The following is a 23,949-nucleotide window of genomic DNA, read 5'->3' on the forward strand; positions in this document are numbered from 1 at the left end:
CCATATGTAGCAACTACAGTAGAAAGAATGTTTCTGAACACATGCACCTTTGTGCGGTATTAGTCATTTCCTTGTTGGGGTCGTTGTCTCGGTGCTATAGAAAACGGAGATAATTTCTGTGGTCTTGCCACACAACGAAACAATGGAACATTTGCTCAATGTCAGCAGTAATAACAACTGGCTCCTTTCTGAATCTCATGAGTACTCTCATTAGGTTATTAGTCAGGTTGGGACCAGTGAGGAGAACGTCGTTCAGAGATACACCATGATGCTTGGCACTTGAATCGAACACCACTCTGATTTGCTTAGGTTTTCTTGGATGATATACTCCAAAAGAAGGTAGATACCAGCATTCTTCATTCTCTTGCAAGGGTGGAGCTGGCTCTGCATGGTCATTGCAAAATATCTTGTCCATAAAGGCTAAAAATGGTAATTCATTTCAGGATTGTTTCTTATGTTCTCTGCAATTAGGTGAACCTGGATAAGGCCTGTTCTTGGTTGTTAGGAAGCTGGGTCCTTTGTAACTTTGAAGGGTAAGGGAGCAACCTAGCAGTCAGATTCATGCTTAAAGAATCCACCCAGCCTAGATCAAGTCTTTGGACACATGGAGCATTATCTGGGCGGTTGCATTGTTGACGCACCTTGTGAACCTTCAGAATGTCTCTCCTGAGTAGGATTAGAATATCAGCATTCATGTCCAGAGGAGGATAATGAAGCGCGGCTTCCAGAGTGGGTATTTCTTCCCTGTTATCAGGTATCTGGTCACATTCAATTAAAGTTGGCAAGAGTATGTGCACGTTCCCTTTCATTGAAGAGACAATGCACCCAGAGGCTCTTCTGTCAGAAGTCTCAATATGACCAGAGCAGGTGTTGAGGGTGTATGAAGTCGTTTGTCCCTATATTGAAGATCTCAAAGAGTTTTGGCTTTGTTAGAGACCTGTTGCTCTTCTCATCTATTATGACATACATTCTGGAAGCCTTGTCGGGTTGTCTTTCTAAATAGACATCAACCAGATATACCTTCACACAGCATTTAGGGCCACTCCCTTCTCCACAAACTTCAACACATGAGGAGGAGACAGCAGTTGCAGTAGGATCAGAAACCTGTGGCTCCCTGCCATGCTTTTGAGCAGGATTAGATGTTGCAGAAGGTTGTGCATTGTGTGTAGCAGATGTGGGATGCATAGCTGCAACATGTTTGTCACTACTGCATTCAGTGCACTTAATGATGGCCTTACATTCCTTAGCAAGGTGGTCTGAGGAGGCGCAATACTTATAACATATCCCAAGCTCCTTGATATTATGTCTGCACTCCTGCAAAGTCCTTGCCCTGAGTCCACAACATTCCTTAAGTAAGTGAGGTCTTTTGTGGATAGGGCACATACGGTTACTGTGCATAACCTTAGGAGCAACAGCATTAGTTTTAGTGAAGGTGGGTGCAGTAAGTGCAACATCAGTCTTTCTCACAGATACTGTGCCCCTTAACTCTCTATGTTTGGTGATAATGTTATTATACCTTGTAGATGATGACGATGAAGCTGGTGGAGTAGATTCAGTAAATCAAAGCTGGGATCATTCCTCTTCAAAGCTTGTTCACTGACAAATCTGGAAAAATCTTGAAAAATGTGAAAAGGGAGGAAAAGACACATTGTGCTGTCTTTTATACCGTTAGCTGTAGTCTGCCCATTTCTCCTTCATGCCATATGGCAACTTGGACACTACTGGATTCACGCCAAGAGCAGTATCAATTTAACTCAGTCCTGAAAGACGTTGGTCTAATTTTTCCAATTCTAATTCCTTTAGCAGGTCACTCAGGTCTTGAAGATTTTAGTTGTTCTTGTTAGTTATCTTTGGGAAGGTTGGCAGTCTCTTAAATAAGGCAATCTATGGCTTCTGAGTTGCTGTAGGTTTGCTCCAGTCTCTCCCATGCTGCAGAAAGAAATGCATCTCAATGGTCCACATGAACTGCCCTAATTGTCTTGATGTGCTCCGTTGATTCAGGGCAAAACCAGTTAGGAATCAAATCCAGTTGTTCCTTGCGGGTGAGGATAAGGTCTAGAATTATTGCTTGAAAGGTCGAGTTCCAGGCTCTATAATTTTCAGCACGATCATCAAACGTTGAGAGACTAATGTTTATTAAATTCCTGCAAATCATGTATTTGGCGAAGGCAGACATGTCCAATCTCCCGGTCATAGTTGCAGGATTAACTTGGGGTATCCCTGGGGAATGTAAGTTCTCTGGCTTATCTGACTGCGATGAATCAGGACGAAATGATGCGGCATGAGGCTTAAGCTGTGGTTTAGTCTCTATAAGGTCTGCTGACTGCGGCCTAAATTGTGGGTTAGTGCTGGAAGTTATCTTGCCAGCAGTAGGTGGTGACATCAAGACTTGCGGGTGCGTCCATGTGGGAGAACCGAGGTGGCACTGGTACGGGTCTTAAATGTCTTAGCACGTAGTCAGTAGTGCGATCAGCTGGGTCCTTCATCTCTCCTGGAACAAGGCAGTTCATATCAGCATCTTGAACTAGTGCTTATTCAATGAATTTCAGTTTATCAAGGGCTGTTGCTTCTTCCCTTTCTGCTTGGAGTATTTTCAGTTGGACCTTCATCTCAGCCTCTTCCTAGTAGAAGAAATTCTTACTCTAGCTTCCTCTGCAGATGCACAGATTTCCAGTAGCGTGTCAGGCAATGTTGTCTTCCTGGAGTGAGATGATCTGGAAGATCGAAATGTGATTTTGCTCAACGTTGTGCGATATGACCTAACCTTTTGGAGGTGTGTGATGCGGAGATCTGACTTATCTTGAGCATCTTGCACTAATGAGGTCTTTTCTTGGAGAAAAGTTTCCCTTTCAGCTATCTCTGCTGTGGCATCTTCCATGTCACAGTTACTCAAAAATGTGATGTACTTTGCAAACAGTCTCTGGTAGCGATCACAGGCGGGCCAGGCGGCAGATAAACGATTCAATGTGGCGGTTAAATCTGCTGCGTCATTGTTAGAGCATGGAAGAGCTGCTATATAGTGATCAACTCTGCCCCATAAATGATCTAGGTTATCAGGGAACTCAACTCTAGTTATCTCAAAGTTCTCTCTGACCTTTGTGTTGGCTTGGTTACACATTTGGGTCACACGTCCTGCTCTGCAGTAAGTATGGACTCTGCTCCTGGAGCATCTGTGGTTTCAGGAACATGATGTGCTTCTTTCACAGAGGGACCACAGTGCTTTTTGTGGACATGCTTTAGCCAAGATGGTGCATGGTCATAGTCTTGCTAGCAGATAATAAATATGCACACAGACACTGCAGACTTGGGTCTCTTGTTACTATTCTGCCTGTCTCATACATAAATTTGACTTGCAACTATTTAGCATATGATTACTTATTCTTGTCATGTCACGGCATTATACTGTACTTTGGCTTTTAACACTGCCTGAATCCTTGCAGTCATTGCATATCGTAGAAATTTGAAATCACTATGTTTGGTAATAATAATAATAATAAATGTTATTTCTATAGCGCCGACATATTCTGCAGCACTTTACATTTCGGAGGGGATTTGTACAGACAATAGACATTACAGCATAACAATAATCACATAGATTATAACAAATACCAAGAGGAATGAGGGCCCTGCTCGCAAGCTTACAATCTATGAGCAAAAAAAGGGAGACACGAAAGGCGGGTGGTAACAGTTGCCCTGATTGTATGGACCAGCCATAAGGTTATGTGTGTATCAGTACAGACACAGAGGGCTAATGGATGCATAAAGCATGTGGGAACATGACGCGTGGAACTTGGTTATGGTTTAACTTTTGGCTGTGCCACACAGGGATAGATTAGGTTAATATGTTGAGGCGATAGGCCAGTCTGAATAAATGCGTTTTCAGGGCACGCTAAAAAAAGGGGGGGATTGGGGACTAATCGTATTGACCTGGGAAGTGCATTCCAAAGAATTGGCGCAGAACGTGTAAAGTCTTGGAGACGGGAGAGGGAGGTTCTGATTATTGAGGATGCTAACCTCAGGTCATCAGCAGAAAGGAGGGCATGGGTAGGGTGGTATACTGAAACAAGGGAGGAGATGTAGGGTGGTGCTGAGTCATGGAGGGCTTTGGGGGTGAGGGTAATAACTTTATACTGAATTCTGGAGTGGATGGGTAGCCAGTGTAATGACTGGCACAAGGTAGAGGCATCGGTGTAACGATTGGTGAGGAATATGATCCTGGCTGCAGCATTCAAGACAGATTGGAGAGGGGAGAGTTTGGTAAGAGGGAGACCAATTAGAAGAGAGTTACAATAGTCGAGATGAGAATGAATAAGAGAAACATTAAGAGTTTTTGCAGACTCAAAAGCAAGAAAAGGTCGAATTCTAGAAATGTTTTTGAGGTGCAGATGACAAGAGCGAGCCAGTGATCGAATGTGGGGGGCAAAGGAAAGCTCGGAATCAAGTACGACACCAAGACAGCGGGCATGTTGCTGAGGAGTAATAGTGGAGACACACACAGAAATGGCAATGTCGGGTATAGGTACATTAGTAGAGGGAGGAAACACAAGGAGTTCAGTCTTTGACAGGTTTAGTTTCAGATATAGTGAGGACATGATGTTAGACACAGAGTTTAGACAATCGCCGGTGTTTTCTAGAAAGGCAGGCGTGATATCAGGAGAAGAAGCGTATAATTGGGTGTCATCAGCATAGAGATGGTACTGGAAACTAAATGTACTGATTGTTTGACCAATAGGGGCAGTGTACAAGGAGAAGAGGAGGGGGCCTAGGACTGATCCTTGAGGAACCCCAACAGTAAGGGGAAGGTGAGAGGAGGAGGAACCGGCAAAAGATACAGTAAAGGAGCGGTTAGAGAGATAGGAGGAGAACCAGGAGAGGACGGTGTCCTTGAGGCCAATGGAGCGGAGCATAGTGAGTTAGAGCTGATGATCCACAGTGTCGAATGCTGCAGAGAGATCCAAGAGAATTAGCATGGAGTAATGACCATTAGATTTAGCTGTTAGTAGATCATTAGAGGCTTTAGTGAGGGCAGTTTCAGTAGAGTGTAAGGAGCGGAAGTCGGATTGGAGAGGGTCGAGAAGAGAGTTATCAGAGAGATAGCGGATAAGACGGGGGTGGACCAGGCGTTCCAGGAGTTTAGAGATGAAGGGAAGATTAGAGACTGGTCTATAGTTAGCGGCACAGTTTTGGGCGAGGGATAGTTTTTTAAGTAGTGGATGTATTATGGCATGCTTAAATGAGAGAAAGTTACCAGAAGAGAGAGAGGTTAAATATTTTAGTTAGGTGAGTGGTAACAGCAGGGGAAAGGGACTGGAGGAGATGTGACGGAAATGGGTTACTGATGCAAGTGATTGGGCGAGAAGATGCAAGGAGCCTGCTTACTTCTTCTTCTGTGACTGGTTCAAAATCAGAGAGTGAGCTAGATGCAGTGGGGGAGGGAGGACAGTGCATGGTATGAGGTGATTGGGAGATAATTTACTGTCCGATCTGGTCAATTTTTTTCTTTGAAGTAATTGGCCAGTTCGCCAGCTCGGAGCTCCGTGGTTGGGGCCTGTACTCTTGGGTTGAGTAGAGAATTAAAAGTGTCAAAGAGACGTTTCAGGTTATTGGACAGTGAGGTGATGAGGGTGTTGAAATAGGTTTGTTTGGAGAGGTGAAGGGAAGTGTTGTATGTTTGAAGTATAAACTTATAATGGATTAAATCTTCGTGTAGATTGGATTTTCTCCACAGACGTTTGGCACACCTGGAGCACCGCTGCAGGAAACGTATTTGCAGGGTGTTCCAGGGTTGTCGCCGTCTGTGTTGTGGTGTTCTATTTAGAGTGGGTGCAAATTCATCCAGGGCACTTTGAAGTGTTTCACTGTAATGCTTCAGTGCAGAATCAGGACATGAGAGGGAGGAGATAGGGGCCAATGAAGACTGGAAGTTCTTAGTAAGTTTCTGGGTGTTAATGGCCTGTATGTTTCTATAAGTATGGACAGTGGGGGTGACCTGAGCAGCCTGGCAGTTCTTGATAGAGAATGAAAGAAGATTGTGGTCAGAGAGCGGGAGAGGGGAGTTTGCGAAATCATCCACTGCACAAAGCCGAGAGAAGACCAAGTCGAGGGAGTTTCCGTCTTCATGCGTTGGAGAATTAGTAAGCTGCAAAAGGCCAAACGAGGAGGTTAGAGATAAAAGGTCAGTAGCAGATGGGGAGAGGAGAAGAGCAATGGGGATGTTGAAATCTCCCATGATGAGGGTAGGGATGTCACAGGAGAGAAAATGTGGAAGCCAAGTGGCAAAATGATCCAGGAACTGATGGGAGGGGCCGGAAGGACGATACGCTACCGCCACTCGCATGGAGAAGGGGGTGTAGAGTCTGACGGCATGGTCCTCAAAAGAAGGGAAGACTAGTGAGAGTAGTTCAGGGATAACCTGAAAGGTACATTTTGGTGATAGAAGCAGACCAATGCCTCCACCTGCTCTATTGTCTGATCTTGGGGTATGAGCGAAGTGTAGTCCACCATATGAAAGAGCAGCAGCAGCGGTAGTGTCTGACTGCTGGATCCAGGTTTCAGTAAGAGCCAGGAGGTTAAGAGAAGGTAGGTTATATCCCGTTAATCCTAACAATAATATTGGAGAAATGTTTAAGAACGTTACATCTATAAGATCACAGCACTGCATTAAATATAAATCACCTGTTGTTTCAGTAGATCTCGGACCTCTTTTAAGACAACGTTGGTTTCTTTATTTTCTGCTAGCATTTGGGGTGCAACATCCATACCTAAAAACATAAATTTATAATTATGTATGAAAATTTTGGTATGACATTCGGATGCAGTTTGAAATCACCTACAGGTATGATTGAATATTTAACTTCCATTAAGAGTATTTTACTTTAGTATCTATACACGATAAATATCTATCCCCAAATTCTTTACTTTATTATCTATACACTATAAATATCTATAAATATCTATCCCCATCACTCCACTGACACAGCCCTGACCAAAATGATTAACGACCTACTTACAGCCAAAGCGAACGGACAATACTCTATACTCCTCCTTTCTAGACCTGTCCTCTGCTTTAGACACACTTGACCACTGCCTCCTACTACTGATCCTCTCCTTCTTTGGCATCAAAGACCTCGCCTTATCCTGGATCTCCTCATACCTCTCCAATGGCACATTCAGCGTCTACCACTCCCACACTACCTCCTCATCCTACCCTCTATCTGTTGGAGTCCCCCAAGGCTCTGTTATAGGACCCCTGCTCTTCTCAATGTATACACTTGGCCTGAGTCAACTCATAAAGTCCCACGGATCCAAGTACCACCTTTATGCCGATGATACTCAGATCTACCTTTCTGGCCCAGACGTCACCTCTGCTCTCCAAAATCCTGGAGTGTATATCAGCCATATCCTCCTTCTTCTCCCGCTTCCTCAAACTGAATGTGGACAAATCTGAACTGATCATCTTTCCCCCATGTCACAGATCTTCCTTACCTGACCTATCTATAACAATTGACGACATCACGCTTTCCCCCGTACCGGAGGTCCGCTGCCTCGGAGTAACCCTTGACTCTGCCCTGTCCTTGAAACCGCACATCCAAGCTCTCTCCACTTCCTACCACCTCCAGCTCAAAAATATTTCCAGAATCCGTCCCTTCCTCAACCCTCACTCTACTAAAATGCTTGTGTGGCGCCCCCAGGAGTATGGTCGCCACAGTGGCATTACCTTCCTCCTAGAGAGTGTGATGTCATGCTTGGAAGCAATAAAGGGTCTCTCTGTCAGGTAAACACAACACACAGCACAGTTCCCACTCCAGGCCAGCAGAGGGCGCTCTGAACCAAAACTGGGGAGGAGCTGCTCTCTGGGGGCCAGGAAGGGAAAGATTAGTTAGTTCGTGTGAGGAGGGAAACGTGTGTGGACGTGAGGAAGACTGAGCAGAGTTCAGGCTCACTTCTAGCTGTAGCGCATGATCTGGAGTCCGGTCTCCAAGGTTGTACGGATACTGATGTCCTGCAGCAGAAACCGGAGGAATAGGAAGCTGTAAATGCTCTGTTCCCACATAAGACTCGGAGGCACAACAGCAACGTGTGAGCCAGAAGAAGAAGGCTACAGCTGTCTGCCATACGAGGGAGTTCTAAAAGAGAACAAGCAAGTCGAACTTCAGTGTAACACAGTACTGCAAGTGGGTCGCCCTCCCAGGGCTGTGGGGTACTCGGTACCGGGCCTGTTGACCTCAATGGGGAATGTCACAGCAGCAGTGACCCGGCCCGTGGTCCTGGGTGCCCATGTAAACAGGAAATTGAGTTTGGAATAAAGTTTATAAGTGATTCGTGACGCCACCTGTGGTGTTCGGCAAGGGAGATGTTAAGCCGACGCTGCAGACAGATCCTCTGGGACTGATGGTGTGGTGCAGCAAGGATGTTATAGCCCTCCACAGGCAGGGCTGTAGTCCCAGGGCAGAGTAGGTGAAATGACACGTAGATTATGTAGTGTCTGGCGCAAGGGATGTAGTAGTGCTGGGCAGGTTGGCGCAGGAATGAGTGGAGGACACCAGGGCATGTAGTTCCAAAGCTTTACTCACAGTCTGTTGTACAAACAGGTGCCTGCCTCCGTGCCGTGTCCTCCGGGTCAGAGACTCAGTCAACCTCCAGGCCAGATGGAATATTCCTTTCCAACACTCCACCAACATGTGCCTTTCTGAACGTCTCCTCTTATAGCACCTTTAATTAAGTACTCCAAGTACTGAGTTACACTGGCGTTCCTCCTGTCCGATGTTCTTATGAACTCTACTTGTACAGCAGACAGCTGTAGCCTGCTTCGGGGACTTCTTGCTACTAAGTCCCGGCTCACTATCCAGTTGCTGTTGTGCACCCAAGTCTGGTGTGGGAATAAAGTGGTCACTACTTCTATTCCTCCGGTGTCTGCTGCAGGACCATTAGTATCCATACAACTTGGGGACCGGGCCCTGGCCTTGCGCTTCGAACTTCAAGGAAGGGTTCTCCTCTAACCCACGTCCTCCGTTCTCTTTTTACTCCTCACGTTCCGTACTAATCTTTCTTTCTATGGAGAATCAGGCTTTCAGTTTATGTTGCTCTCTCTCTTCCTTTCCCGTGCCAGCAGACCCAGGTCACTGGGATCTGCTGCAGCACTTCCATCCATCTATCCCTCTCTCCGGGGATCTTCTTCTCTCCAACTCTCTAACCAACTGACTTCTCAACCCTCAACTCTTCCCGTTATCTGTAATATCAACTAACTCCACCCACCTCCCAGCACGTTTCGTGTTCCAAGCAGGGAGCCACCAATGGGTGCTTTGCTATACTCCAAACAGGGAGCCGCCGAAGGTGCTTTGCTACACTACTTTGTGGTGTGGGGTGCAGGTGTTGGAGTGTGGTCAGGTGTCTCCACCTTACCTGGATGGTAGGGCACCACACCTCAGGAGGAGGTTCAGTACCCCTGTGGTGACTGAGCCTCAGGGGCGCCACACAAGTACCTGAGAAAGCGCTAAAAAGGAGACTACACAACCCATCTGCTTAGAGAGATTCCTAAGTTGCTTCCAAACTGGCCAGCCTCTGTTCCATCTGTAATCTGGACCCTGGACTGCACTTACAAAGCAAAGTAAAGGTAATGGAAACTGCACCCTGTTGTGTCATTGTATTCTTCCTGCAAACCCTCCAGCACTGCTACATCTCTGTGCCAGACACTACACCCTCTTCCTCAACACCTATTACCACTGCCCTGGTACTACAGCTCTACCTGTGGGGAGATATTACATCTTGCCGCCTTATACCATCTGTCCCAGAGGATCTGCCTGCAGCGTCAGTTTAAACCCTTCATTGCCGAACACCACAGGTGGCGTCACGTATCATCCACTTATAAACTTTAACCAGCTACGCTTACCCCTTTTACATGGACGCCCAGGGCCACGGACCGGGTCACCGCTACTGTGACACTTCCCTCTGAGATACCGGCCCAGTACCGAGTACCCTACGGCCCTGGCGGGCGATCCATTTTGGCATCACGGACAGGATTTACAGAGCCCGGTGTCCCCAGGTCCTGTGTGCCAGAGACTGTGTTGTGTGCCATAGATTATTTGCGCAATTGCCGCCATTACCCCGCCACTTGGCGCGCGCGGGAAGCCAAAGGGGCAGGCCGTCGTGGGTGGAGCGAGCCGAAAAGCTCGAAAAAGTGAAGCGCTGCGCGGGAAGAGGCCAGTGCGCGGGAAGTGAGGAGCAGAGGCCTGCAGTCCCGGCGTCCCCCCGATCATCCAGCCTGCAAAGCGGCAACCGGTGAGTCAACGCAACCCACGGCCTGGCCAACGATAACTAGGGGGAAGGAGAATGTCTGTGGCAAGAGCAGATGCAGAGGTGGACGCCACCGCACCCCCCACAGCGCCGCAAGATGCAGGGGCCAGCGCAGCTGCGGCTGTTGTGAGTTCATTTTCCCCTTCACCTATGAGGTCTAATGAACTCCCTCTTCTGGTGAAGGAAGGTAGTGAGGCTGATTACCAAGCACCTGAGCAGGATGATGATGACTGGGTGACTGGAATTGCTGACTGGATATAAGGCAGCCAACGCCCTTCTGCCTTGCTGGTGATTTCTCAGAGGGATTCTAGGAGACCAGTCTGATTCCTGCTCCTCAAAAGCTAAGTTTTCTGCTCTGCTTTTAGCATTTGTGTTTTGGTTTTGTTTTGCCTTGTTTTTCTGGATTTCTGCTATTCCCTGCTGGGGTGAGCTGAATTCCTTTTCGCTCTGTCTTCAGAAAATACCTGAGTACTGATATAGTCTTTTTGAAGCCTAGCGTCTTCAGGGCTTTTTTCCCTATCAGTCTGTTGGCTCTTGTTTTGATAGGGTTTTGGCGGATTGCAGACAGCAGCTTTTCTATCCTGTCCAATTTAGTTAGCTTGGGCCCCATCATTTGCTCAGCCTATCTTTCTATCTGTGTGAGTGTTTTTTCATCTTGCTTCACCGTCATTATATGTTGGGGGCTGCCTATTGCTTTGGGGTCTGCTCTGGGGCAGTTTAGGTTTCCCTTTCTGTCTTTAGGCTATTTAGTTCTCCGGCTGTGATCGATGGGCCTAGGGCACCGTAGGAACCCCCTACGGCTACTGCTAGTTGTTGTTGATAGGTTTAGGGGTCTGCAATCTGATAGCTGCCAACTTCTCTGGTTTTCTGGACTTAGCTAGTATTTCTGTTTTTGCCTCCTACGGTGACTCATTCATAACAGAATCACCAGCCATACCGCAGATCCTAGGGTACTCAATAGCAGGAAAGAATTGTAAAAAAAAAAAAAAAAAGTGTGTATATTTTTTATTTTTTCCTCTATATCTCTGAGGCCGTAGGGGGAATTTTTTTTTCTCTCAGTGGAGATAAAGCAATTGTCTGATCGTGTGGAGCAGCTCGCTGCGGAAGTACGGGGAATTTCCGCCTACCTTGCTCATTCACATGCTGCTGAACCAAAGATCCCTACTCCTGATGTGTTTTTTGGGGATCGGTCTAAATTTTTGAATTTCAAAAATAATTGTAAATTATTTTTTGCCTTAAACCCTAACTCGTCAGGGAGCTCCGCACAGCGGGTTAAAATTGTCATCTCTTTGCTGCGTGGCGATCCCCAGGATTGGGCGTTTTCTTTGAAACCAGATGATCCTATTCTGACTAATGTGAATGCATTTTTTCAAGCCTTGGGGCTGTTGTATGACGAACCTAATGCTATTGATCAGGCTGAAAAGACCCTGTTGGCATTGAGCCAGGGTCGAAATTCTGCAGAACTGTACTGTCAAAAATTCCGAAAGTGGGCGGTCCTTACTACCTGGAATGATAATGCCTTGGCAGCTCTCTTTCGGAAGGGTTTGTCAGAAGCCGTAAAAGATACTATGGTGGGATTTCCTGTTCCCTCTGGTCTTGACAATTCTATGTCATTAGCCATTCAGGTTGATCGGCGTTTACGTGAACGCAGGACTGCACAAGAGGTGTTGCCACCTGTTGAACAAGTGTCTGAACCTATGCAATGTGATAGAGTTTTGTCCAGGGAGCAACGTCAGGAGTTCAGAAGGCGTAATAAGCTGTGTTTTTTGGGGAGGAGATGCCTCGCATATTATTTCTGTCTGTCCTAAACGAGAGAAACGTTTTGCACACACGTTTTCTGTGGGTGGTGTTCAACCTAAGTTTCTTCTGGCAATTACTCTGATCTGCTCCCTGTCCACATTTTCCGCCAAGGCTTTTGTGGATTCGGGAGCAGCCCTGAACCTAATGGATTTGGATTTTGCTAAACGTTGTGGATTTCCGATGACACCTCTGCGGACACCTATCCCTTTGAGGGGGATTGATGCTACTCCTTTGGCGAAAAATAAACCTCAGTTTTGGACCCAGGTGGTAATGCGGGTCGCCCCAGACCATCAAGAAAATTGCAGATTTTTAGTGTTGCATAATTTGCATGATACCATTGTTCTGGGGTTTCCCTGGTTGCAAATTCATAATCCAGTTTTGGATTGGAAATCTGTGTCTGTGGTGAGTTGGGGTTGTCGGTGTGCCCTTAGTGAGGCTCTGTTTTTTTCCACCTCTCCTCAGTCTCATGATGTTCCTGACTATTTGGCGGACTTTTATGATGTATTTAGTGAGAATGAGGCTAAGTGCACACTGTGATAAAACACTCCGGGATCGCCTTTGCTGGGGTCAAAGGTCACGTGCGTTCAGCATGAAACTCAGGCGCAGAGCTGGGATTCGGGTATAACTGACACTGGGTCAGGTTTACTAATGGTGAAAGCAATGCAAAAGGAAATAAAACATAAAACAAATCCTTGCCTGTCCGGCACTAACTAAACAAAGTACAACCTAACTACCAACTGGCGGGCTTCTCCCGTGCAGCCAAACCACAGTTGCAGTGGGCACTGCTCTCACTCACGTGTGTCTCTCACACAGACAGGCTCTCTGTGTTCCCAGGCTGAGACACTCACACAACCACCTGGCATCCTTTTATATCCACCTCCCATTATTCATTAGCAAGCAGGTGCGATACTGACCAGACTAGGCCACATAGGAAAGGAATCTGGGCGAGATATACCTGCCCTCATCCACTATTCCCACATGATTCTCACATATCCCCCCCCTCTGCTCAGACCTCTCCGGTCGAGCAATGACACCTGCCAAACAGTGCACTCGGGACAGGGCATCTGCATTTCCCATCTGTACCCCTGGGCGGTGCTCCACCGTAAAAGTGTAGGCCTGCAGGGCAAGGAACCACCGGGTCACCCGGCTATTCCGTTCCTTGTTCAAGTGCATCCACTTGAGAGGGGCATGGTCCATGATCAGCCTGAACTTTCGGCCCACCAGGTAATATTTGAGGGCCTCTAAAGCCCACTTAATGGCGAGGCACTCTTTTTCTACGACTGCATACCTTTGCTCCTGTTTATTCAGCTTCCTGCTGAGATAGAGGACTGGGTGTTCCACTCCGTCCCTCACTTGTGAGAGTACTGCCCCGATACCGGTATCAGAGGCATCCGTTTGTACCACAAACTCGCTGCGGAAGTCCGGAGTCACCAGTACGGGCTGAGAGCAAAGTGCCCGTTTTAGGCTATGGAAGGCTTTTTCAGCCGCTAAACTCCATTTAATCATGACGGAGTCTTTCCCTTTTGTAAGATCTGTCAGAGGGGTAGCGATGGCTGCAAAATTGGGTATGAACCGGCGATAATAGCCGGCGATCCCCAGGAAGGCTTGCACCTGCTTCTTGTTGACAGGTTGTGGCCAGTCCTGAACCGCCTGAATCTTATCAACCTGGGGTTTAACAACACCCCTCCCAATTACATACCCCAAATACCGGGCTTCTTCTAGCCCGATGTGACATTTCTTGGGGTTCGCGGTTAGACCTGCCTCCCACAGGTCGTCAATCATAGCTTGAACTTTCTGGAGATGAGTCTCCCAGTCCAAGCAGTAAATGACAATGTCGTCCAAATAGGCCGAAGCGTACTGCCTATGTGGCCTCAGGACTCGATCCATCAGTCTCTGGAAGGTCGCCGGTGCTCCGTGCAGTCCAAACGGCATATACACATACTGAAATAGACCTTCTGGGGTAGCAAATGCCATCTTTTCTCTGGCAGCCTCCGCCAGAGGGATCTGCCAATACCCCTTTGTTAGGTCTAGGGTCGTAATATACCGGGCTTTTCCTAACCGATCTATTAACTCGTCGACCCGGGGCATACGGTAGGCATCAAATTTTGAGACCGCATTCAGTTTCCTGAAGTCATTGCAGAACCGGATGGTGCCGTCCGGTTTAGGAATTAGCACAATCGGGCTGGACCACGCACTGTGCGATTCCTCAATGACACCTAACTCTAACATTGCCTTCACTTCTCGGGAAACGGCTTCACGGCGCGCTTCCGGGATTCGGTAGGGCTTTACGTGAACTGTGACACCAGGTTCTGTTATGATGTCATGTTTCATTAGCGTAGTCTGCCCGGGTTTTTCTGAGAAAAACTTTTGGTTGTGAAGTAGAAACTGCCTGACCTCAGTCTTTTGCCGCTCCAAGAGAGTCTCTGCAACCCGTACCTCCGGTACGGTATGCGAGCAGACGGGACGGGCCAGCTCCGCTGACAAGGCAGACCGATCTTTTCAGGGTTTTATCAGATTTACATGATAAATCTGTTCAGGTTTCCGCTTACCTGCCTGGTATACTTTGTAGTTTACTTCACCAACTCTTTCCTAAATCTCAAAGGGGCCCTGCCACTTTGCCAGGAACTTACTGTCCACCGTGGGGACCAGGATCAACACCCTATCTCCGGGTGCAAATGTACGGATCTTGGCGCCCCTATCATAGATTCTTTTTTGGGCTCCTTGAGCCTGCATCATGTGTTCTTTGACTATAGGCATAACAGCCGCAATACGGTCCTGTATTTGTGTGACGTGATCTATCACCGTTTTAAACGGAGTGACCTGACCCTCCCAGGTTTCTTTTGCAACGTCTAAGGCTAAGTGCACACGTACCGGAACTCTCGCGGAAATTACAGCGAGAATTCTGGAATTCCAGTCCGCGGGAAAATCGCATTTTAAATTCCCGCGATTTTCCCGCGGAAAAACTAGCATTTTGCAAGCGTATTTAGCTTGCAAAATGCTAGCGTTTTCCAAGCGATCTGTAGCATCGCTTGGAGAACTGATTGACAGGTTGGTCACACTCATCAAACATAGTGTTTGACAAGTGTGACCAACTTTTTACTACAGAGGCTGCCTATGCGGCATCAATAGTAAAAGATAGAATGTAAAAAAAAAATAAAAAATACTGTTATTCTTACCTTCCGACGTCCCGCGCATCCGTTCCCAGTAATCCTTTGCGAAAATGCCCGCGATGACGTCTGTTCTCGCGGGATCGCGACGTCTCACGGTTATTCGCGATGACGTCGCGCGAATGACCGCGAGACTTCGCGATCCCGCGAGATCGGACGCCATCGCGGGCATTTTCGCAAAGGATTACTGGGACCGGAGCATGGAGAGAAGCGAGAATGCTGCGCAGGACGTCGGAGGGTGAGAATAACAATATTTTTTATTTTATAATTTTTTTTTTACAGGGATATGGTACCCAAAGCCCGGAGGACAGTCTCCTCTCCTCCGGACCGTGGGTACCATCCGCAATTTTTCTGCTTACTTTCCGCATGGTGTGCACAGCCACATGCGGGAAGTAAGCGGAACAATGCATTCCTATGGGTGCGGGATCGCCGCAATTCCGCAAAATAATGAGCATGCTGCGGTTTTTACCGCAAAGCGATTCCGCCGTGGTAAAAACCTCAGCATTAGCACAGCATTGCGGAATCCCATAGGAATGCATGGGATGCTTATTTTTCGCGTTTTCGCGGCAAAATCGCGCGGTTAAAAGCGCCGCGAAAAAAACGCCACGTGTGAACTCAGCCTAACAGTCCGCGAGGACGTCGGGCGTACAATAACTCGAAAGGCGAGAATCCCGTGGAAGACTGGGGTACTTCCCTGATGTCAAAAAGCAAATACGGAAGTAAATAGTCCCAGTTCTTCCCATCCTTGTCTATCACCTTTCTCAGCATCTGCTTCAGAGTTTTATTGAACCGTTCAACCAACCCGTCTGTTTGAGGGTGATACACGGATGTGCGTAACGGTTCGATTTGTAACAACCGGCAGAGCTCCTTCATTATCCTGGACATAAAGGGGGTCCCCTGGTCGGTGAGTATCTGTTTTGGTATACCGACCCGACTAAACACATGCACCAGTTCCTTGGCAATCGTCTTGGTGGCCGTGTTACGCAAAGGGATGGCCTCCGGGTAACGAGTGGCATAATCCAAGATGACCAGGATATGTTGGTGTCCACGTGCAGACCGTGGAAGGGGTCCAACTAAATCCATCCCAATCCTCTCAAACGGGACTTCAATAATAGGTAGGGGTACCAAAGGGCTACAGAACCGGGGCTTAGGTGCAGAGGCTTGGCAGTCAGGACAAGACTCACAATATACACGAATATCGTGATGCATGCCTGGCCAAACAAAACAGTGTAATATCCTTTCGGTGGTTTTCTGGACTCCCAGGTGACCTCCCATCACATGTCCGTGGGCCAGGTCCAGCACCTGCCGCCGGTAGGGTTTTGGCATGACTAATAGTTGCACCGTACCTTCCCCCTTTTTCTCTATCTGATAGAGTAAATCATTCTCCAGAACCATGTAAGGATATGCCAGCCTAGAGCCAGGTTCTACGGGTACCCCGTTTATCACTTTTACATTTGTCCTAGCCTGAGAAAGGGTAGGATCCTTTATTTGCTCGCTTTGGAAGTCATCTTTCTGAACTTCTAAATCCGGCAAACGGGGAGGTGGACGGCTGTCGGCCTCCTCCTTTTCCCCGGTCTCCTCCGTATCACCCGCCATGACTGAAAACGGGAACTGCAGGTCATTGCCCGCATTCTCCACCACAATGTGATAAAACACTCCGGGATCGCCTTTGCTGGGGTCAAAAGTCACGTGCGTTCAGCATGAAACTCAGGCGCAGAGCTGGGATTTGGGTATAACTGACACTGGGTCAGGTTTATTAATGGTGAAAGCAAAGCAAAAGGAAATAAAACATAAAACAAATCCTTGCCTGTCCGGCACTAACTAAACAAAGTACAACCTAACTACCAACTGGCGGGCTTCTCCCGTCCAGCCAAACCACAGTTGCAGTGGGCACTGCTCTCACTCACGTGTGTCTCTCACACAGACAGGCTCTCTGTGTTCCCAGGCTGAGACACTCACACAACCACCTGGCATCCTTTTATATCCACCTCCCATTATTCATTAGCAAGCAGGTGCGATACTGACCAGACTAGGCCACATAGGAAAGGAATCTGGGCGAGATATACCTGCCCTCATCCACTATTCCCACATGATTCTCACAACACGTACCGGAACTCTCGCGGAAATTACAGCGAGAATTCCGGAATTCCAGTCCGCGGGAAAACCGCATTTTAAATTCCCGCTATTTTCCCGCGGAAAAACTAGCATTTTGCAAGCGTATTTAGCTTGCAAAATGCTAGCGTTTTCCAAGCGATCTGTAGCATCGCTGGGTGAACTGATTGACAGATTGGTCACACTCGTCAAACATAGTGCTTGACGAGTGTGACCAACTTTTTACTACTGAGGCTGCCTATGCAGCATCAGTAGTAAAAGATAAAATGTAAAAAAAAATTAAAAATAGTGTTATTCTCACCCTCCGACGTCCCGCGCATCCGTTCCCAGTAATCCTTTGCGAAAATGCCCGCGATGACGTCAGTTCTCGCGGGATCGCGATGTCTCGCGGTGATTCGCGATGACGTCGCGAGAATGACCGCGAGACTTTGCGATCCCGCGAGAACGGACGCCATCGCGGGCATTTTCGCAAAGGACTACTGGGAACGGGAGCATGAAGAGAAGCGGGAAGACTGCGCGGGACGTCGGAGGGTGAGAATAACAATATTTTTTATTTTTAAATTCTATTTTTTACAGGGATATGGTACCCAAAGCCCGGAGGACAGTCTCCTCTCCTCCAGACCGTGGGTACCATCCGCCATTGTTCTGCTTACTTTCCGCATGGTGTGCACAGCCACATGTGGGAAGTAAGCGGAACAATGCATTCCTATGGGTGCGGGATCGCCGCGATTCCGCAAATTAATGAGCATGCTGCGGTTTTTACCGCGAAGCGATTCCGCCGCGGTAAAAACCGCAGCATTAGCACAGCATTGCGGAATCCCATAGGAATGCATGGGATGCTTATTTTTCGCGTTTTCGCGGCAAAATCGCACGGTTAAAACAGCTGCGGAAACGCGAAAAAAACGCCACGTGTGAACTCAGCCTGAGTCTGCGTTTTTGCCTCCTCATAGGAGTTATGACTGTGCAATTGAACTGAGCACGGGGTGTAATTTTTCCAAGGGTCGGCTCTTCAATTTATCTGTACCCGAGCACGAGGCTATGCGATCCTATATTAAGGAGGCATTGGAGAAGGGTCATATTAGACCATCCTCTTCACCCTTAGGTGCCGGTTTTTTTTTCGTGGCCAAAAAGGATGGTTGATTAAGGCCTTGTATTGATTATCGTGCCCTCAACAAAATTGCTATTAAATATCAGTGTCCGTTACCCCTGATTTCGGATCTATTCTCCAGAGTTAAAGGTGCTTGCTGGTTTACCAAGCTTGACCTCAGGGGGGCGTATAATCTTATCCGCATTAAGCATGGGGATGAATGGAAGACGGCGTTTAATACTATGGAGGGACATTTTGAGTACCTGGTGATGCCTTTTGGGCTCACTAATGCCCCTTCTGTCTTCCAGTGCTTCATGAACGACATTTTCCGGGACTTTGTGGATAAATTTTTGATTATCTATCTGGATGATATTTTGATCTTCTCCAAGGATTGGGATTCTCATGTGGAACATGTTCGGACTGTGTTCCGGATCTTGAGGGAGAATTCCCTGTATGTCAAAGGATCGAAATGCCTTTTTGGGGTACAGAGGATTTCATTTTTGGGATTTATTTTGTCTCCGTCAACTATTGAAATGGACCCGGCCAAGGTACAGGCCATTTATGATTGGGTTCAGCCCACTTCTTTGAAGGCCCTCCAGAAGTTTTTGGGTTTTGCTAATTTTTATCGGAAATTTATAGCAAAATTTTCTAGTATTGCCAAGCCATTGACTGATCTGACTAAGAAGGGTGCTGATGTGTTGAATTGGTCTCCGGAGGCTGTTTCTTCCTTTCAGGAGCTGAAGCGAAGATTCACTTCTGCCCCGGTTTTGCGGCAACCTGATGTCTCACTCCCGTTCCAGGTAGAGGTGGACGCTTCTGAGATTGGTGCAGGAGCTGTTTTGTCCCAAAAGGATCCTGTAACATCTAAAATGAATCCTTGTGCTTTCTTTTCCTGAAAGTTCTCTCCATCTGAACGTAACTATGATGTGGGGAATCGGGAACTGTTAGCCATGAAATGAGCATTTGAGGAGTGGAGACACTGGTTGGAGGGAGCTAAACATCAAGTCGTGGTCCTCACTGACCACAAGAATTTGATTTACCTGGAGTCGGCCAAACGCTTGAACCCTAGACAGGCTAGGTGGGCCTTGTTTTTTACACATTTTGATTTTGTGGTCTCTTTTCTTCCTGGCACTAAGAATGTCAAGGCTGACGCTCTCTCTAGGAGCTTCTTTGCTGATTCTCCTGTGGTGACCAAGCCTGCTACCATCTTAGGCGAAGGGGTAGTTCTTTCTGCCATCTCGCCCGATTTGAGACGTGCTCTGGAAGAGTTCCAGGAGGACAAACCTGAGCATTGTCCCAGTGGAAAGTTGTATGTTCCTGACCAGTGGAAGAAGAGAGTGATGTCTGAAGTTCATTGCTCTGCATTGGCTGGTCATCCAGGTATTTTTGGTACTAGAGATCTGGTGAGTCGGTCTTTTTGGTGGCCCGCCTTGTCTCGTGATGTCAGGAATTTTGTGCAGTCCTGTGGAACTTGCTCCCAGTCTAAACCTTGTTCTCGCTCTAGTGGGTTGTTGATGCCTTTGCCGGTCCCCAGGAGGCCATGGACCCATATTTCAATGGATTTCATCTCTGATATGCCTGTCTCTCAGAGAATGACTGTTATTTGGGTGATTTGTGATAGGTTCTCTAAGATGGTTCATCTTGTACCACTCCCTAAGTTGCCATCTTCCTCTGAGTTGGTGCCCCTGTTTTTGCAACAGGTGGTTCGCTTGCACGGGATTCCTGAGAACATTGTATCTGACAGAGGAGTTCAGTTTGTGTCTAGATTTTGGAGGACTTTCTGTTCCAAGCTGGGAATTCAGTTGTCCTTCTCCCCTGCTTTTCACCCTCAGACCAATGGGCAGACGGAGAGAACAAACCAGACCTTGGAGTCGTATTTGAGATGTTTTATTTCCGCTGATCAGGATGATTGGGTTTCATTTTTGCCCTTGGCCGAATTTGCTTTAAATAATAGAGCTAGTTCTGCCACTTTGATGTCACCTTTTTTTTGTAACTTTGGGTTTCATCCTCGATTTTCTTCAGGGCAGGTGGAGCCTTCTGCCTGCCCAGGTGTTGACACTGTGGTGGAGAGAATGCACCAGATCTGGGACCAAGTGGTGGATAAGTTATCTCTCGCCCAGGAAAAGGCCCAGTGGTTTTCCAACCGACATAGGACCATTGGTCCCCAGTTTAAGGTTGGTGATATGGTTTGGTTATCATCAAAAAATATTGCTATGAAGGTGGCTTCTCCTAAGTTTAAGCCTAGATTTATTGGACCTTACAAGATTTTGGAGATTATTAATCCGGTCTCTTTTCGTTTGGCTCTTCCTGTCACATTTAAAATCCATAATGTGTTTCATAAGTCCTTGTTGAAGAGGTTTGTTGAACCAGTTGTTCCTGGGGTGGCACCTCCGGACCCTGTATTGGTTGAAGGTAACATGGAATATGAGGTAGAGAAGATACTGGATTCCCGTCTGGATAGACGGAGACTCCAGTATTTGGTTAAGAGGAAGGGTTATGGTCAGGAGGATAATTCCTGGGTCTCTGCCTCTGATATTCATGCCAAAAGATTGGTGCGTGCCTTTCATCGGGCTCACCCCGATCACCCTGGTGGCGTGGATGAGGGTTCGGTGACCCCTCCTCAAGGGGGAGGTACTGTTGTGAGTTCATTTTCCCCTTCACCATTGAGGTCTGATGAACTCCCTCTTCTGGTGAAAGAAGGTAGTGAGGCTGATTACCAAGCACCTGAGCAGGATGATGATGACTGGGTGACTGGAATTGCTGACTGGATGTAAGGCAGCCAACGCCCTTCTGCCTTGCGGGTGATTTCTCAGAGGGATTCTAGGAGACCAGTCTGATTCCTGCTCCTCAAAAGCTAAGTTTTCTGCTCTGCTTTTTGCATTTGTGTTTTGGTTTTGGTTTTGCCTTGTTTTTCTGGATTTCTGCCATTCCCTGCTGGGGTGAGCTGAATTCCTTTTTGCTCTGTCTTCAGAAAATACCTGAGTACTGATATAGTCTTTTTGAAGCCTAGCATCTTCAGGGCTTTTTTCCCTATCAGTCTGTTGGCTCTTGTTTTGATAGGGTTTTGGCAGATTGCAGATAGCAGCTTTTCTATCCTGTCCTATTTAGTTAGCTTGGGCACCATCATTTGCTCAGCCTATCTTTCTATCTGTGTGAGTGTTTTATCATCTTGCTTCACCGTCATTATATGTTGGGGGCTGCCTATTGCTTTGGGGTCTGCTCTGGGGCAGTTTAGATTTCCCTTTCTGTCTTTAGGCTATTTAGTTCTCCGGCTGAGATCGAGGGGTCTAGGGCACCATAGGAACCCCCCACGGCTACTGCTAGTTGTTGTTGATAGGTTCAGGGGTCTGCAATCCGATAGCTGCCAACTTCTCTGTTTTTCTGGACTTAGCTAGTATTTCTGTTTTTGCCTCCTACGGTGACTCATTCATAACACTATACGCCACTGGATTGATTTTTTCCACAATCTTGTATGGGCCAATGAATTTGGGCCCCAACTTGGCTGAAGGAACCTTCAACTTAATGTTTCGTGTGGAGAGCCAAACCTTGTCTACAACCTGAAACGTGGGCCCTGGTGTTCGTTTTCTGTCCGCGAAAAACTTATACCTGCCCTGAGACCTAGATATTCTCCATATTCTGTAATCGCTGAACAGAGCCCTCAGCCCCGGGACACCCCGAATCCAGACGAGAAAACTCACCAAAATGAGGACTGAACCCATAATTGATCAAAAAAGGAGTCATACCCGTGGATTGACTCACCTGACTATTGAAGGCAAATTCAGCCAATGGCAGTGCATCGCACCAGTCATTCTGTCTAGCAGAGGTTAGACACCTGAGGATTTGTTCCAGGGACTGGTTAGTGCGCTCCGTCTGACCATTGCTCTCAGGATGGTATGCAGACAAAAAGGACAGAGACATCCCTAATTTTTTTGCAGAAAGCACGCCAAAACTTAGCCACAAACTGCACACCACGATCCGACACCACATTCAGGGGTACCCCATGCTGCACAAACAACCTGGACAACGTCTCAGCTGACGGTAGTGCGGACAGGGGTACAAAATGAGCCTGCTTAGAAAATCTGTCCACCACTACCCATACCACTGTATTACCCTTAGATGGACGGAGATTGGTAACAAAATCCACGGATAAGTGAGTCCATGGTCTTTCAGGCACTGCCAAGGGCATCAGCTCCCCTGCCGGCCGGCTATGAGAACTTTTAGAATGAGCGCAGATCCCACAATCAGCAATTAATTTTTTTATGTCCGAACCAAGGGTAGGCCACCAAATGATCCTAGCCACCGCCAAATGCGTGGCTGAAATACCAGGGTGAGCACTCAGCTTGGATTCATGGAACTCCTGCAAGAGTTTCAGGCGAAGTTGCTCTGGGATAAACAACTTCCCCTCCGGCTTGGCCACCGGGGCCCGCGACTGGGCCCCCTGAATCTCTCGTTCCAATTCAGACGAGACCTCTGCTATCACAACCCCAGGGTGAAGAATGGAGGACGGTGGCTCAGGGGGCGACACCGGCTGAAAACTGCACGATAAGGCGTCAGCCTTGACATTCTTAGACCCTGGACGAAATGTAATCGTAAACTGAAAACGGGAAAAAAAAAGTGACCAACGGACCTGTCTGGGAGTTAGTCTTTTAGCAGACTCAATGTATGACAAATTTTTGTGATCCATGATCACCGTAACCGGGTGACTGGTCCCCTCCAAAAACTGCCTCCATTCTTCAAACGCCAGTTTGACCGCAAGAAGCTCTCTATTGCCTACGTCGTAATTTCTTTCCGCAGCAGAGAACTTCTTGGAAACGAAAGCACATGGCCTGAGGTTGGTTAGAGTGGCACGCCCTTGGGACAACACCGCTCCCACCCCCACCTCAGAGGCGTCCACTTCCATGACGAATGGTTTAGACGGATCTGGCTGTACTGACACGGGAGCAGACATAAAGCTTCTTTTCAGGGTCGCAAAGGCCTCTTTTGCGAGCAAGGACCAGTTTCTCACATCCGCACCTTTACAAGTAATATCTGTGAGTGGTTTGACCACCTGTGAAAACCCCCGAATAAATTTGCGGCAATAATTGGTGAACCCCAAGAAGCGCTGAAGACCCTTAAGGTCTTGGGGTTGCATCCAATCCGCAATGGCCTGCACCTTCTTGGGGTCCATGCGAAAACCCTCACAGGACACAATTAATCCCAAAAAAGACAATTCTTGAACAAAAAACACACATTTCTCCAATTTGGCATACAGATGATTTTCCCTCAGTCTTTGGAGAACGGTTTGTACATGATTCAGATGAGATTGACTGTCGCGAGAGTATATCAGAATATGGTCTAAGTAAATAACAACAAAACGACCAACGAGATCCGAGAATACCACGTTGATGAAATTCTGAATTATGGTTGGTGCATTGGTAAGACCAAACGGCATGACTAAATTTTCAAACAGTCCCTCGGCTGTGAGGAACGCGGTTTTCCATTCATCCCCCT

The 23,949-nt window shown here is 47.4% G+C and overlaps 1 protein-coding gene across 1 annotated transcript in view; it reads right to left on the bottom strand.

Annotated features, from left to right (window-relative positions):
- The window catches only part of LOC141075888 (cartilage oligomeric matrix protein-like), a 579,419-nt gene that overhangs the window by 519,408 nt on the left and 36,062 nt on the right, over nucleotides 1-23,949 (bottom strand). Inside the window, exon 2 of the mRNA XM_073563079.1 lies at nucleotides 6,676-6,761. Coding sequence (XP_073419180.1) covers nucleotides 6,676-6,761 — 86 coding nt within the window. The remainder of the gene's footprint in view (nucleotides 1-6,675; nucleotides 6,762-23,949) is intronic.

Source organism: Dendrobates tinctorius, unplaced genomic scaffold (assembly GCF_039654945.1).
Source record: "Dendrobates tinctorius isolate UK_male_01 unplaced genomic scaffold, ASM3965494v1 ptg000377l, whole genome shotgun sequence".
Taxonomy (NCBI): domain Eukaryota; kingdom Metazoa; phylum Chordata; class Amphibia; order Anura; family Dendrobatidae; genus Dendrobates; species Dendrobates tinctorius.